The sequence below is a fragment of the Ochotona princeps genome, chromosome 16 (assembly GCF_030435755.1).
Source record: "Ochotona princeps isolate mOchPri1 chromosome 16, mOchPri1.hap1, whole genome shotgun sequence".
Lineage (NCBI taxonomy): Eukaryota > Metazoa > Chordata > Mammalia > Lagomorpha > Ochotonidae > Ochotona > Ochotona princeps.
Genome location: NC_080847.1, coordinates 25,136,884 through 25,151,047, shown reverse-complemented (window position 1 = coordinate 25,151,047; position 14,164 = coordinate 25,136,884). Strand labels below are relative to the sequence as shown.

General features: G+C 43.7%; 1 protein-coding gene across 1 annotated transcript in view; it reads left to right on the top strand.

Annotated features, from left to right (window-relative positions):
* Nucleotides 1-725: 725 nt before the first annotated feature.
* The window catches only part of RBL2 (RB transcriptional corepressor like 2), a 53,413-nt gene continuing 39,974 nt past the window's right edge, over nt 726-14,164 (top strand). The window contains exons 1-4 of the mRNA XM_004583852.2: nt 726-1,108; nt 5,430-5,560; nt 7,819-8,019; nt 11,046-11,110. Coding sequence (XP_004583909.2) covers nt 863-1,108; nt 5,430-5,560; nt 7,819-8,019; nt 11,046-11,110 — 643 coding nt within the window. The 5' untranslated portion in view covers nt 726-862. The remainder of the gene's footprint in view (nt 1,109-5,429; nt 5,561-7,818; nt 8,020-11,045; nt 11,111-14,164) is intronic.

Here is a 14,164-nt window from a genome sequence, read left to right as displayed (position 1 = left end):
CTGGCCCGTTGCGGCTCACTTGGGGAGTGAATCATTGGACGGAATATCTTCCTCTCTGTCTCTCCTCCTCTGTATATCTGGTTGTAATAAAATGAATAAATCTTTAAAAAATAAAAAAAAATCCTTTTAAAAAACAAACAAACAAACAAACCTTAGCCAAACTCGAGCAGCTGGAAGGACAAGACCCTCCATTCCAGGCATCTCTGGGAACAAGGCCATCTACATGGGGTATCTTAGATTCGTTTTGGGTGTCAGCCCAAGCCAAGACTTCGGGGAGCCCTGGGTATCGCCATCTAGCTCTCTGAAACTCTCAGACTAAAATAAAACAAATGTAACACTTACTTGAAAGCCTCCCATACCATGGCATCCTAGGGAAGGACTGGAAGGTGGGGGGGCGGACCTAAGGTTTTAATTTAGGCAGACAGGTTCTTGCCATTATCCTTATATTTCAGACAAGGACAACCAGGTGAGGAGGAAATGGTATTTCTAGGGAGATTTTGGATAGCGAACCCTCACACATTATTGCTTTCACACGTTGCTTCTGCAGCACAGTCTTGCTGAATGGGCTTAAGATAGAGATCTACTCCAAATACGGAGAAGAATAAATTTACAACTTAAACCAAAGAAGACCTTTGGAGCTAATAGTTTTGCATCCTATGTTTGGCCGTTGCGGGCCGCCGGCTTGGACTACATTTCCCAGGAAGCTTTGCTGAACGCTACGGATCCTTGAAAGAGGTCCAGCACCGTTGACCACGGCGCAGTCGCGGTGCGGACGGCGGACGGGCGGGCGCTTTGCGGTTTGAATGGCTCCCGGCCCGGTCCCTCGGCTCTCCTGAGGACCAGCTGCCCAGGGCTGTGCGCCATGCCTTCGGGAAACGACCGGTCGCCGCCGCCTCCGCCTCCGCCTGTTCCTCCGGCGGCGCCAGCCTCGGAGGAGGAGGAGGACGAGGATGGCGAAGCGGAGGAAGCCTCGCAGTCGGCCGGCTCGCCCACCCCGCACATCCAGCAGCGCTTCGACGAGCTGTGCAGCCGCCTCAACATGGACGAGGCGGCGCGGGCCGAGGCCTGGGACAGCTACCGGAGCATGAGCGAGAGCTACACCCTGGAGGTGCGTTCGAGGGCGCAGACGAGGGGGGTTCCGTGGGCCTACTTCGCGCCAGGGTGGGGTGCCATGTCCTGTCCAGACCCGGCGCCGGGCAGGCACCGTCCTACCGGGTGGACCCCTAGACGCCCCGCGCGACCCCGGGCTGGCAGGAGCGGGCTGCGAATCCTTCGCGCACCGGAATTAAAGTATTCTTTTTAAAGAAATGGTCTTGGCGATTTCGAGAGAGGTTGGACACCCCGCTCCCCACCCCAAGCTGCTGTGTTCGCACACCTGTTAGTGGCGTCCCCGCGTCCACATCCCCCTGGGCTCGGTTCCCTGGGTGGCGCAGGCATGGCACCGGCTTGCGGGGACGCGCTGTTGGGCTCCGGGCTGTTTGCGTAAACAGACGTGGACATGTCCCCCTCCCCCAGGCCCCAGGCCCCAGGCCCCAGGCCCTGGGCTTCGCGGCCACCAGGGTCTGGATGCACGTCCCCGCTTGTCACTGGGAAGCGGGATTGCGACTGACCGTAGCACCCCTTGGGGTCACCCTGCCACCCCCACTTCGCGGGAGTGTCGAGGACTTGTGTCGCAGTGACCAGGGCTTGTTTTGGCCCTTTCGTAGGACGGGGCGTGCAGACGGGAAAAATGGCTGTTGCAGCCAGTGGCCGTCTCCTCTGTAGGCACCTCCCCTTCACGGGCCAATGGGGAGTGACACGGAAGTCCGGTTTGTTTATCTGCCGCTTGGCCGCCCAGCTGGGTGGCATTTAAACCTCAGGTTCCTCGATTTTATACAGGGTAGCAAAGACAGACTCCGGGTGCACAGGCCTAAATGGTGTATCAGTCCACTATAATTGGAGAGGGTTTTGTTTTCTTTTGCCCTTTTGTTTTTTTAACCCCGGTGTGTTCTGCTTGAGGATGGCTTTCTAAAGATTGTATCCTTGCCTTAATAGAATTTGAAGGCAGTTGCTAGTTTTGGCTCCCCATTGTATCAGCTGAAGAAAAGGTGGTGATCTAGCTAGGGGCTGTGGGAGGCAGCCGACCTGTGTGATTTTGCCTGAGTGACTTCAGGGGGCTTCGACTTGGTGAACTGTAAAGTGGGAATCTTTGTCCTCGCTGTCCCAGGGCCATCCTGGAGCCTGAGGAGGACAAAGCCTCCTGGGGCGGCACAGTGCAGTGGCTCTCCTGCCTGAGTCGTCTGGTGGAATAAGCCCGTGTGGGTCTCCGTGCTCTCCTCACTCAGGGAGATGGGCTTCTATTTGGCACAGGTTCTTCTCCTGTTACCTCAGGATAATCCTGTCAACTAGATTGAACGGGATTAATACTCCACGGTTGGGGTGACTCAACTTGTTAAGTCACCTACTGTCTAGGATTACATATACAAGTTGCACATACTGGATGGCTGCCACGTTACTTGGTAAAAAAAAAAAAAAAACTTTGTTTTTCCTTTTTTTAAAAAAAGATTTTTTTATTGGAAAGTCAGATTTACAGAGAAAAGGAGAAACAGAAAGATCTTCCCTGCTTTGGTTCACTCCTCGACTGGCCGCAGCTGAGCTGGTCTGATGCCAGGCACCTGTTCCGGATCTCCTAAATGGATGCAGTTTCAAGGCTTTGGGCACTCCCTTGCTGCTTTGCCAGGCCACAGCAGGGAGCTGGATGGGAAGTGGAGCAGCTGGGACAGAAGCCAGCACCCAGCACCCAGCGCCCAGCGCCCAGCACCCAGCGCCCTAGTGGGCTGCCAGTGCTTGCAGGAGGAGGATGAGCGAATTGAGCCATGGTGTCGGCCCTTTATCTTTAGTTTCCAGGATTTATTTATTGATTGAAAGCCAGAGGTACAGAGAGGCAGGGCCAGAGGGAAAGAGAGAGACCTTTATCTGCTGCTTCACTCCCCAAATGGCCTCCCTGGGCAGGGCTGAGTCAGGAGCCAAAGGCTGGCAGCTGCCCCCCCCCCCGGCTCCCCCGTGGGTGGGAGGGCACCCTGCACAGCAGCCACCTTCCGCCGCTTTCCTGGATGTATTAGCAGGGAGCTGCAACGGAAGTGAAGTAGTTGGGACTGCAGCTGGCACTCACGTGGGAGGCCAGCCTCACAGGTGCCAGGTTAAGCCACTGTGCCACAATGTCAGCTCCTCACTTTGTCTCTTGATTTCTTGTATTTTCTGTGCTTTTCGCTCTTTTTAATCCTCATGGTCCTCAGCCAAGGAAATGGAGACTCTGAGACCATTAAGTCATTTGCCACCATGTTCTAGCTCTGTGGCAGAGCCCAGGTTTGGGATCAGATCACCTTGAACCCCGAGGGCTGATGGCCGTGAGTGGTTGGTTTCATAGATGAATCTTTAAGCATACGGGCTTTTCCAGCGAGTACGTGTTAGACACAGAAGTGAACAACACTTAGCTGCCTGAAGCTGCTAGGCGTGGACATCAAGATTGCTTCATCCACTGTGTCCCTTAAATATTATAAATACTTAGTATATATAAGACGAAGGTGTTTTCTTGTTTTGTTTTTAAAGATTTATTTTTATTGGAGAGTCAGGTATACAGAGAGGAAGATCTTCCATCTGCTGATTTACTCCCCATGTAGCTGCAATGGCCGGAGCTGAGCTGATCAGGAGCCAGGAGCCTCTTCTAGGTCTCCCATGCGGGTGCAGGGTCCCAAGGCTTTGGGCTGTCCTCAACTGCTTTCCCAGGCTGCAAGCAGGGAGCTGGATGGGAAGCGGGGCCTCTAGGATTAGGACAGGTGTCCATATGGGATCCTGGACTTCAGCTGCTAGGCTAAGGCACCGGGCCCTGTTTCGTTCTTTAAGGAACAGTATTGCTGTGAATTCTGTGTGTGACCAAGGTAGACTCCTGTGAGCTATCTCCTTTAAACCCCTATGGAAGTGCAGGATCCACGCTGTGATGCGCTTACCCTTTTATTTCCTGTGAGAGAGCCATACAGCAGGGAAACTCTGGAGCTGCTAAGCTAAATTCCTTCTAGCTCTTGTTAAGTAAAGAATATTATGAAACCATTTTTTAGACATGTTTATTACATGATCCTTTTTTTTAAAAGATATGCAGCCTGGCTTTAATAACTGTAATTGGGCTTAGGTAATTATGTATATATGTGGAAAATTAAGAATTTGTTTCTCTTTTTTTTTCATTTTGACCCATATTGGGTGCAGAGAAATTAAGGACATGCTCAGTGTAGGGAGAGGAAAGGTATACCATTTCTTGATTTTAAAAAAAATGTGAAAAATACCTGTTAGAAGTCATGTTTTAAGGGCCTGATGCGGTAGCCTAGTGGCTAATGTCCTTACCTGCACGTGCCGGAATCCAATATGGGCATTGGTTCGTATTCTGGTGGCCCTGCCTCCCATCCAGCTCTCTGCTTTTGGCCTGAGAAAGCAATTGAGGACGGCCCAACATTTTGGGACCCTGCACCTACGTGGGAGACTCGGAAGAAGGGCCTGGCTTTGGATTGGCTCAGCTCCAGCTGTTGCAGCTGCTTGGAGAGTGAGGCAGAGGAAGGCAGAATTTTCCCCCTGTATCTCCTTTATGTTTGTCTGACTTTCCAGTCAGAAAGAAACATGTCTTAAAATAAGAACTCATGCCTTCAAAGCTGTATCTTTGGAATCATCTCTGATAATAGATCCATAGCAAACCATTGGGTTCTAACAATATATTTTATGTAGTTATGTGTTTATTTTGATTAGGTATGAGCTTAGTGGCTTGATGTACACTCAAGCTGAAGTTTGCCCTGGTCTAGATTTAGAACGAGATTAAAAATACATAGAAATAACAATGTCAATTTACTTACTATGTTACACATTACCCAAAAGCTTAGTCTTAAAAAGCGGCAGATTCTTTTGCTTACAGGTTCTGCAGGCCAGGGACTTGTACAGGACACTGTAGGCATGTTGTGGCTTTACTTCACAGTGGCTGTGCCTCCCCTGGAAGACTTCAGGGGCTGGAGTGTCACAGCGGAGTTTACTTGTGGTCTGTCCGTGTGTCTGACCAGTCCCTGGGATCTCACAATAGCCTGGCATCAGGCATCTGACACGTTGCTTCTCCTCTCCCCAGCCACCTGTCTTGGGTGAGAGGCAGTCCAGTGGACCCCACGTTGTCTTGTACGCCCCTTGAAGTTACGAAGTGTGGCCAGTGGAAATAATATTACGTAAGATGTGACGGGGTGCAGAGCCCTGCTCAGCTTCCCGATGAGGAAATAAAGACCCGTGCAGGCAGTAGGGCATCATCAGATAAAGTCATTTCCCACAAATATGTAAACAGCATTTTAAATTTAAATGTAAGTTTCTAATACTAAGATACATATATAGTACATTGGCTAAAAAACTGATTTTCTTTGATTTTGCAGGGAAATGATCTTCACTGGTTAGCATGTGCCTTATATGTGGCTTGCAGAAAGTCAGTCCCAACCGTAAGCAAAGGGACAGTTGAAGGAAATTATGTATCCTTAACTAGAATCCTGCGATGTTCAGAGCAAAGGTAACTATGTTAGAATTTAAAGAGTAAAAGGTGGCTAATGTGAAGACTCATAAATCATTGTGATAGTAAGAATTTGTCTTCCATCATTTTCTGAGCATTTATGTCTGGAGTGCTGAGTTTATTAAAAGCTGGGTCATGGTGTTCCTGCACCTCATGAAAATTAGTCTCTGTTTTATTTCTTTGAAAATATTGAAATGTTAATGTGTGAGGAACTTGAATGGAAGTTTGCTGTTCAGGCTGTGACTCGCTGTGTAATATTGAGCATTTAAATAAGGATATGGAGAAGATTTAGGAGCTACTCTGAGGCCGAAAGAAATAAGCCCTAAGACTTGCATCTGTATGGAATGTGTAAATATTTATGTTCCCTTTTAGGGGATAAGCAACAGTTTATAATCATTTATAGAAAGGGTCAAACAGTGTTGAAAAAAATAGCAGAAGTTAGTTTTAGCTAGCCTATAATCGACTTGATTATGTTTATTTGTACTGCTGGTTTGAATTTTCTTTTATGGGTTATTGATGGAAAAAGGTTTGACATTTTGGAGTGAATTTCCACTGTCAATTCATGGACCTAATGGTTTTTTAAAAAAATCGTTTATTAAAATAATTAACAAGAAATGTAGTATTTTAGTTATAGTCTCTATGTTCAGCGTTAACTCCCTCCTGAGTTGTATTTAGGCCCAAGAACGAGGCAGTGCAGTGAGCACCTGAGCAGCAAACATGCAGAAATGGACTGCAGTAAAGTGCAACATTTTAATCTTTACGAAGAGAAGTGGAGGCAGAGTGATCCAGTGCAGTGTCAAAGAACTTGAAGAAATACAGTTCAAATTATGGAATCGTCCTAATAAACTAAACTTATCTAACATTTTAATGTAGTTAATATAATCCTGAGTTTAAATTTTATGTCCATTTCAGAAAACTACATTTTTTTTGGCCGCTGAACAAAAAACAGGGAAATTTCATCTTTAAATTTTTACGTATAGGTTCAAATTATTTACATTTTTGCCGTGATGGACTTAATGGATTATGAAAACAGATTGGGAGACTTACAATACATGTAGCTGACAAAGGATCAGTGCCCAGAATCATATAAAGAACTATTAACAATCAATTAAATAATCGACCAACAACAACTAAAAATGGATATTGACTTTATGGGGGCCAAAGCTCACATAGCTAACCGACATAGGAGAAGATGTTCAGTCTTGGCTTGACTGGGAACCAAAGAAGCTGAAAGTAGAAATTGACATTTTATTCTCATTAGACTGGGGAGATTTGAATTCTGCTAAGTTTGAGCACTGTGCAGGAAATAGCGAACTTTCTTGGCCATAAGCATCAGTGAGGATGTAACTTGGCATCACCACAAACACCTCAGTGGCTTGAAGGCTCACACTCTCGGCCTCCTCTCAGGGCAGCTCTCAGACAGGTGTGGACAGGTATGTGTTCATGCTGGCACTTTGTTATGCAAAATTAGAGATAACCTCCGTTTCCATTTGTTGGAAATGAATTCCAGAAGTATGTTCAGCTGGAGGAATGTTTTGATGAAGTAAAATGGATGTGATCGCTCTGTGTCAACAGAAGGGAATCTTGAAAATATTTGTGAAAATGCAGATTGTAGAACGCTACTTATGATGCCATTGTTATAAAGTGTAATGCAAAAGATACTGCCTCTGTTTATGGGAACGTGGAAAAGCTCCTAGTGCAGTCAAAGGACGGCCCCTTCTGGTGTAAGAGAGATGTGAAATCCAGGCCATTTTTCATGAACTCCTTGAAGACCGCCTGGGTAATCTGCAGTAACACATAAGCCTGGGTGGGAGGGAATGGAGTAACTCCAGAGCGATGGTTATCCATGAGGAAGAAGATGAGGAATAGGATCAGGAGTACAGGTGGGAATTTTGGCTGTTTCTGTAGTTCTCAAAAAAAAAACAAACCTGAAGGAAACATGGCATCCGTTAATTGGTATGTTAATATTGGTTAGATTTGACAGTTGAGTACATGTTTGTAGGTTTTGACTTAATTTTGTTTTACATTTCATACTTTATTTATTTTTTTAATCACCTGAGGCCTAAAAAAAAAAGATTAGGAGGGTTGGCGGAATCAGGCATTCTTTAAGAGAAATTAGTTTTTCAGAGGCAAGAATTGCAATTTCATGTTTCTGTCTAAGTGTGATATGCTGCATATGAGATGTTGATATATTTGTAATTGTTGATATTGTATACTTTTATGCTAATTTTTAATATATATCCTCTCTTTAATGTCAGCCTAATTGAATTTTTTAACAAGATGAAGAAGTGGGAAGATATGGCGAATCTACCCCCACACTTCAGAGAGCGTACTGAGAGATTAGAAAGAAACTTCACTGTTTCGGCTGTTATTTTTAAGAAATATGAACCCATTTTTCAGGATATTTTTAAATATCCTCAGGAGGAGCAACCTCGTCAACAGAGAGGGAGAAAGCAGCGGTAGGTGTTTGTATCTTTTTTGATCAGGAGCACACATTTGCAGTACTTTCCCTTTCTCCACTTACTTGGCTTGTCTTAAAGAACTGGTTCTGTAAGTCTTTTTTCTGAGTAGTTTTCTTGCACAGATGCTTTTTTGCTTTTTGTTGTGTTAACTTTGAAGATTTTGGCTTCTTTCATATTGCAAAATAAAAATGTTTACATAAACTTGGCCTGGTCGTTAAAGCCACAGAACTGCAGTTTGCTTGAATCTGACTCTTAAGAGTTTGTTTGTTTGTTTCTTTGTTTGTTTACCAGTCGTCTGTCCTGGATGTGGAGCACTGTGTTTTCTTTTATTGCCCCTACAGACTATTTCTGTTCTTTAATTTTTGGATCAAATTGAGCATGAACTAGTTCCCTTGAAATGGCTGCTCTGTGTGCTTGGAGAGTAAGGAAGTCAGATTAAGGGAACAGAGAGGAAGTGGAGTCGTTGGGAGTGTGTGTCCTCTGGCTGGGTTTGGCACATCAGTGAGCTTGCTCTGTCCCATGAAGACAGGGACTACAAATTAGTTTTACATAAGACGAAAGTTTGTTTTTAAGTTAGAGAAGTGTTGACATGAAAAGCAGGAGGGAAGGAGTTAACGGTTCTTTGACTAGGATAAATAATGTTTGCCACCCCTTAAATATGAAAGTCTTCCAAATTGTGAAGGGTGGTTTACCGTAAGTATAAAGCTAGCTGTTTATATTTTATGTAGTTGATATTACTGGTACGGAAACAGTTTAGCTTGCTTGCAGTTTTGGGGAAATGGCTGTCCACAACAGGTGCTCTCAAGTTTGGGTAGAAACTTGTTCTGAGACTGCGTCAAGCTGGTCTGATCATTATAGCTTCAATCTTTCGAGTGGCTAGAAAAAGATTTCAGATTGTAACTGTGATATTTAATAGGCTATGCATATTGCCTAATTCTAACTAAGAAAATTGTAAACTCTTGCAGTTTATATCACTTTGTGTACTATTAACTACATTTTGACCTAACAATAGTAGTGATAACATACAGCAGTTAACTGATCATTTGTTTTGGGTCAAGGATCTTTTCAGAATCTCAGTGACAATCTGTTGAGATCCATACTGGAGTGTGTGTGTATAGAGATTTAGCCCCTCGGAGGTTAAGCAGTTTGACTAGGCGATGGTGGGTGTGTGTGTGTTAGAGTCAGCCAGCCCCTCGGAGGTTAAGTAGTTTGACTAGGCGATGGTGGGTGTGTGTGTGTATAGAGATTCAGCCCCTCGGGGGTTAAGTAGTTTGGCCAGGATCACACACTTGAGTAATGTTGGTATTAGGACTGTGGAACCCTGTGCTTTACTGGATCCTGTACCTCACTCACGTGCGCTACTTAAGGCTGCCACTATATGTTGAGCATTTATCTACCAGTATACCAGAAGTGCTTTGTTGTGTATTGTGTAGAACAGGTATTTAAAAGCAAAAACAAAAGCACATTCATCCTGTACTGTTACGCCAGGGGCAAGGGAAGTGGGTGTGGGGTTGCAGTGTAACTGGGGAGAGGTGGGAGGTATGAAGATTCCAGTTTGCGTAGTGTAGCATATAGAAGTCATATGAATGGAGTAGTTCATGCAAATATAGGGCCTGTGGGGTACAAATAAATCTCTGGGAATGAACCAATCAGGTATGGCCACGTGAAATAAGTGGAATAGCTCTTGGAAGCTTGGGAGGATTGGGATAGGTGAATTTGGAGATAGTTTTCTATGCGGAAAAAGCAGCAGACACAGAAAATAGATGCAGACACAGAAAAGCATGAACACATTTGGGAAGGAGAAGGTTAGCCAAGTTTTTTTTTTTTTTTTAGAGTCCTTAAGTTGTAGAGCCAGCGTTTACGATAGTTGAAGTGTTAACCTAAAACTATTTGCATTTTATCTTGATGGACAGTAAAAAGTAGGAATAGTTTATAACGTGCCTGTGCCTGTGCTAGGGTGTCTGCACCCCCTACCGAGGAGGAGACAGAGATGCAGAGGTACTGGCAGAGCTCCTGTTTGCTGGTTTGATGCCCAGATGTCCACGCTAGACCACATCAGAGCCAAGAGCTGGCAACACAGTGCCGGTCTCCCGTGTGAAGGACAGGCACCCAGCCACTTGGGCCATCACCTCCTGCTTCCCAGGGTGTGCGTTAATGAGGAAGTTGAATTAGGAGCCGGAGTGGAGAGTGGAACCCAGCCACTCTGATTCGGGAACTGAACAGCCTGACCAGCTTTGTAACCACTAAACCAAATGCCTGCCCTGGAAGGCTAGTTTAAACAGCAAGTCACTGACTTGTAGTCGTTGCTAAAGAACTTGTAAATTAAGTGTAGTGTTAGATCTAAGTGTAATAATCTTTTGCCAGGTGGAATGACTAGCTCACAAGGAGAGCAAGTATGCCTAGCTAATCATATCACTGGAACTAAGCTTGGTTTCCTGATCCTCCCCAGGGTATTTTGCTCTTGTTGGCACCTTATTAAAATAAGGCTGTTGGGGTGTGGAGATCGCATATATCTTGTCTAAACATTGGCGAAAGTTGTGGTAGAAAAGGCAAGCTTGAAACAGGTCTGAAATTCTTTTTAGCTGACAACTTGTTAAAATACAAGAACTGTTAATGGGCGAAGTATAAGGAATTGTATGGAGCTCAGAGTTTACATTAAAAGGTCTTTTGGTGTATCTTTAGGGGCGGGGGACTTGGTTCATCAGCTACAATAAAAGGCGGAAAAACCCAAAACAAATAGTAGTAGCCTGCTTAGGGTAATCAGAAGAACTGTTTTTTTATTTCTGACCTTGGAAGACTCGAGTTGTTTAGGATTTTCTGTTGAGAACTTTCTCTGGCTCCCAGCTGCTTCTGCCAGTGTTTGGTTAGTACAGAGTTTCTTGTGTATTCTCCCTAGGAAACTGAATCTCCCAGCACCCCCTCTGACAGTGGGTTTGTTTCACACCTAATTTATGGTCATTTGGAAGTCTTTCTCTCAATCTTCTGTTGTCTCATGACTTCTTTTTTTCTCCCATCCCCCCAAGGCGGCAGCCCTGTACCGTGTCTGAAATTTTCCATTTTTGTTGGGTGCTTTTTATATATGCAAAAGGTAAGAACGAATGATATTTGTTTAGATATTGATTGGTTCATTTAAATCGTCAGATGCTGATCTTACTGACTTACACATATCAGGAAGAAAGTTGTGCAAATCATTTTCTCAAGGATTTGAAGACCAGATTTTTTTTTTAAGATACCGCCTTTTATAAGAGTTTCTGAATTTCTTTGTAGTGTTCAAATCTTGTCTTATTAAATGGAAAACCCTTCAGTTTTGTTCTTACACAACATTTTTTTGACACTTGTGGTCTTTTTTTTTGAGCCGCTTCTGATGAGCTGTGTCCTCGTGGAGCGATCCTGTGAATAGTTCAGCTTACGTTTTAAGTCTTAGATGAATAACATGTTTAACTGCAATTTATGTTCTCCCTTTCTGACTTAATCTAACCAGCGTCTGCACTCAGTGAAATATGTGTCTTATTTTTGTTCTCTTCGTGTTTCCAAGTAGAAATAATCCTTAGTAACCTAAAGAAGCAGCAAACTCGTTACATTAGTTACTAAGTACTTGTTTTTCAGGATAACACACGGAATGCTTTTTCCCAATAAAATATAAAGCAGGAAAATAATTGCAGAGCTAGAAAAGAATTTCATAAATACAATAAATTCTCATTAGATTAGGGTGGAGAATATCTCTATTGGCCATATAAGGTTGTGAAATCATTTGGTTTGGTCCTGCCAAGGCAAACACATGCGGGATTTGAAATTCAGGAAATGTATATCAGGTTAATTTTTTTGCTTTTAAGGTTTATTGATTGTTATTTGAAAGGCAGATTTACAGAGAACATGAGACAGAGATCTTTCTATTCGCTGGTTTATTTCCCAAATGACTGCAAGAGCTGGAAGTGGACTGGTCCAGAACCAGGAGCCTAGAGCTTCTTCCAGGGTCTCCCAGATGAGTTCAGGGTCTCAAAGACTTGGGCCATCGTCTTCTAGAAGACTGATTTTCAAGTTGATGATTTTGTATGGCCTGTGAATTTTAACTATCCAAATTGCCTTTGCGGGGTCGGGGGGCGGGGAGGAAGTTTTTCTACCCCTCTACCCCTGCCTCCAATGAACTCACTCAACTTACTCACTTTACAAATTAGGCAACTGACAGCCCAAAATTAGCTTCTCGGAATCGGAGGTAGAATTTCAATCCAGGTTGCCCTGGCTCCTGGTTTCGTGTTGGGTGAAGAAGGCCTCTGACCAGGGCGACTCAGGCCGTGGCCTCCAGGTTTGGTTTGTCTGACTAGTTTGTCGTCTCAGAGCGGCTTAGGTGACAGTCCTGCATCACTCTCCAAGCTACATGCTGGATTGAAGCCTACAGCGTGATGTGTGCTGTTAGTTACTGTGTTTTCTAAAACACTGACATGATTTTTGTAATAAAGGTGATGTGATTAGTAGCATGAAGTTGAGGCTTAAGAGTATACAAGCCATTTTTATGGTAGCTGCAGTGTGGCTGGTATCATAAGTATTAGTGATCTTTACATTAATTGCATTGGGCAGGAATATATGAATTTAGGAATCCAGTTTACCTTCTATTGTATCTGTGTGCATAAGAGTAAATATTTTGTACTATATTGACTAGTACAATTTTTTTAAGGATAATAATAATTTATTTGGAAGATATATTTTCTGCTGAGCCTGAACAAAGCCAGGAACCTGAACCTGAGTCCTGGTTTCCCTGTGGGTGGTGTGGACTCTAGTAGTTGCTGCCTCCAGCATTTACACTAGCTGGAAACTTGAGTCGGAAGGGCGGCCGGGACTTGAACTGAGAGCCCCACATGGGATGGAGACACTGCCAGCGTCGTCTTTACCACTGTGCTGCCTCATTCAACGAAATTTAATGTCTTTACTTTGGTCACACTCGATCAACTTGGGTGGCATATTTTTGGTCACTGATTAATTCAGTGTTTGGATCTTATTAATTCAGGATATAATTTGAACTAAAGAACCTTAGCTTTTCCCTGTCTACCAGTGCAGGCTTAGGATACACTAGGATCTTTTCTAACAGAATAGCTAATATACACTAGCTAGTATACACTTTTATAGCCGTGTTTCTCATGACTTTTTCTGCAGCATGTGGGATACCAATTTGTCTCATTCCTGATAAATAAACCAACTCTACCAGTTGTCTTTGTTGAATTCTAATGGCAACTGCACACTAGGATCATGTCTGGGCTTGGCACATGTAGGATATTGTAACCAGACCACTTCCTGTTTTATATAAAACCTCAAATCCAGCTCTGGAGTTTAAGCAAGTTTCTTTTTACCTGCCATTTTTGCTGATTGAAAGATAAAATGTTCCACAAAGTGTGGTTAATTTACGAGGTCAGGATTAGGAAAGTATGTCGTATTGGGATAGTCCTGGAATTTAAATCAGATTCTGGTCTTTAGGGGCATTTGAGCTTTTTTGTTAGAAATAGCAGTGCTGTTTTTGCCTTCTGTAGCAAATACACACCAGTGGCAAGTTTAGACTTGTCAGTGTGGTGGATTTTGTAGGTGGAAACCATTAGATGCAACTTCCTGTTTAACCTATGCAGAACTGAGTATAAACTCTCTACATGAGACGCGACCAATTTAGTTTACAACAGTGCAGAATTTAATTTGTTAATTATAATTTGCTCTGTTGGCAAAAAAAAAAATTCATTTAAATTGACTTCTTGAATGTTTCCATCATCACACAAAGAAAAATTGCTTAACCTGTTCTGTTGAGGTAAGTAGCAACTTTTTTGGAGGAAATGAGAGGATGAAAAATTGAAACACGGCTGGTGTATGTGTGTATATCTGTATGCAGTGGGGTGGATACTACATATGAAAATGCTGAAGCTTAGAAATAATTCTTAAGATGTATTTTAGCTATCTAAGTTGAATTCATCTGATAGTACAAGAATGTAAAATCAATATAAAGAATACATATGTGTGGTTTAAGCTGAAAAAGAGTAGGGTTGAAGTTACAAAGAACTAGAACTGTATTTTAATTTCTAGGAATACAAATATTTACCTGCATTTAACTGCTGTCAGGGTTAGGCTTCCGCCGGCACTGCAGAAGCCACAGGTTTCTGTTGGTTTA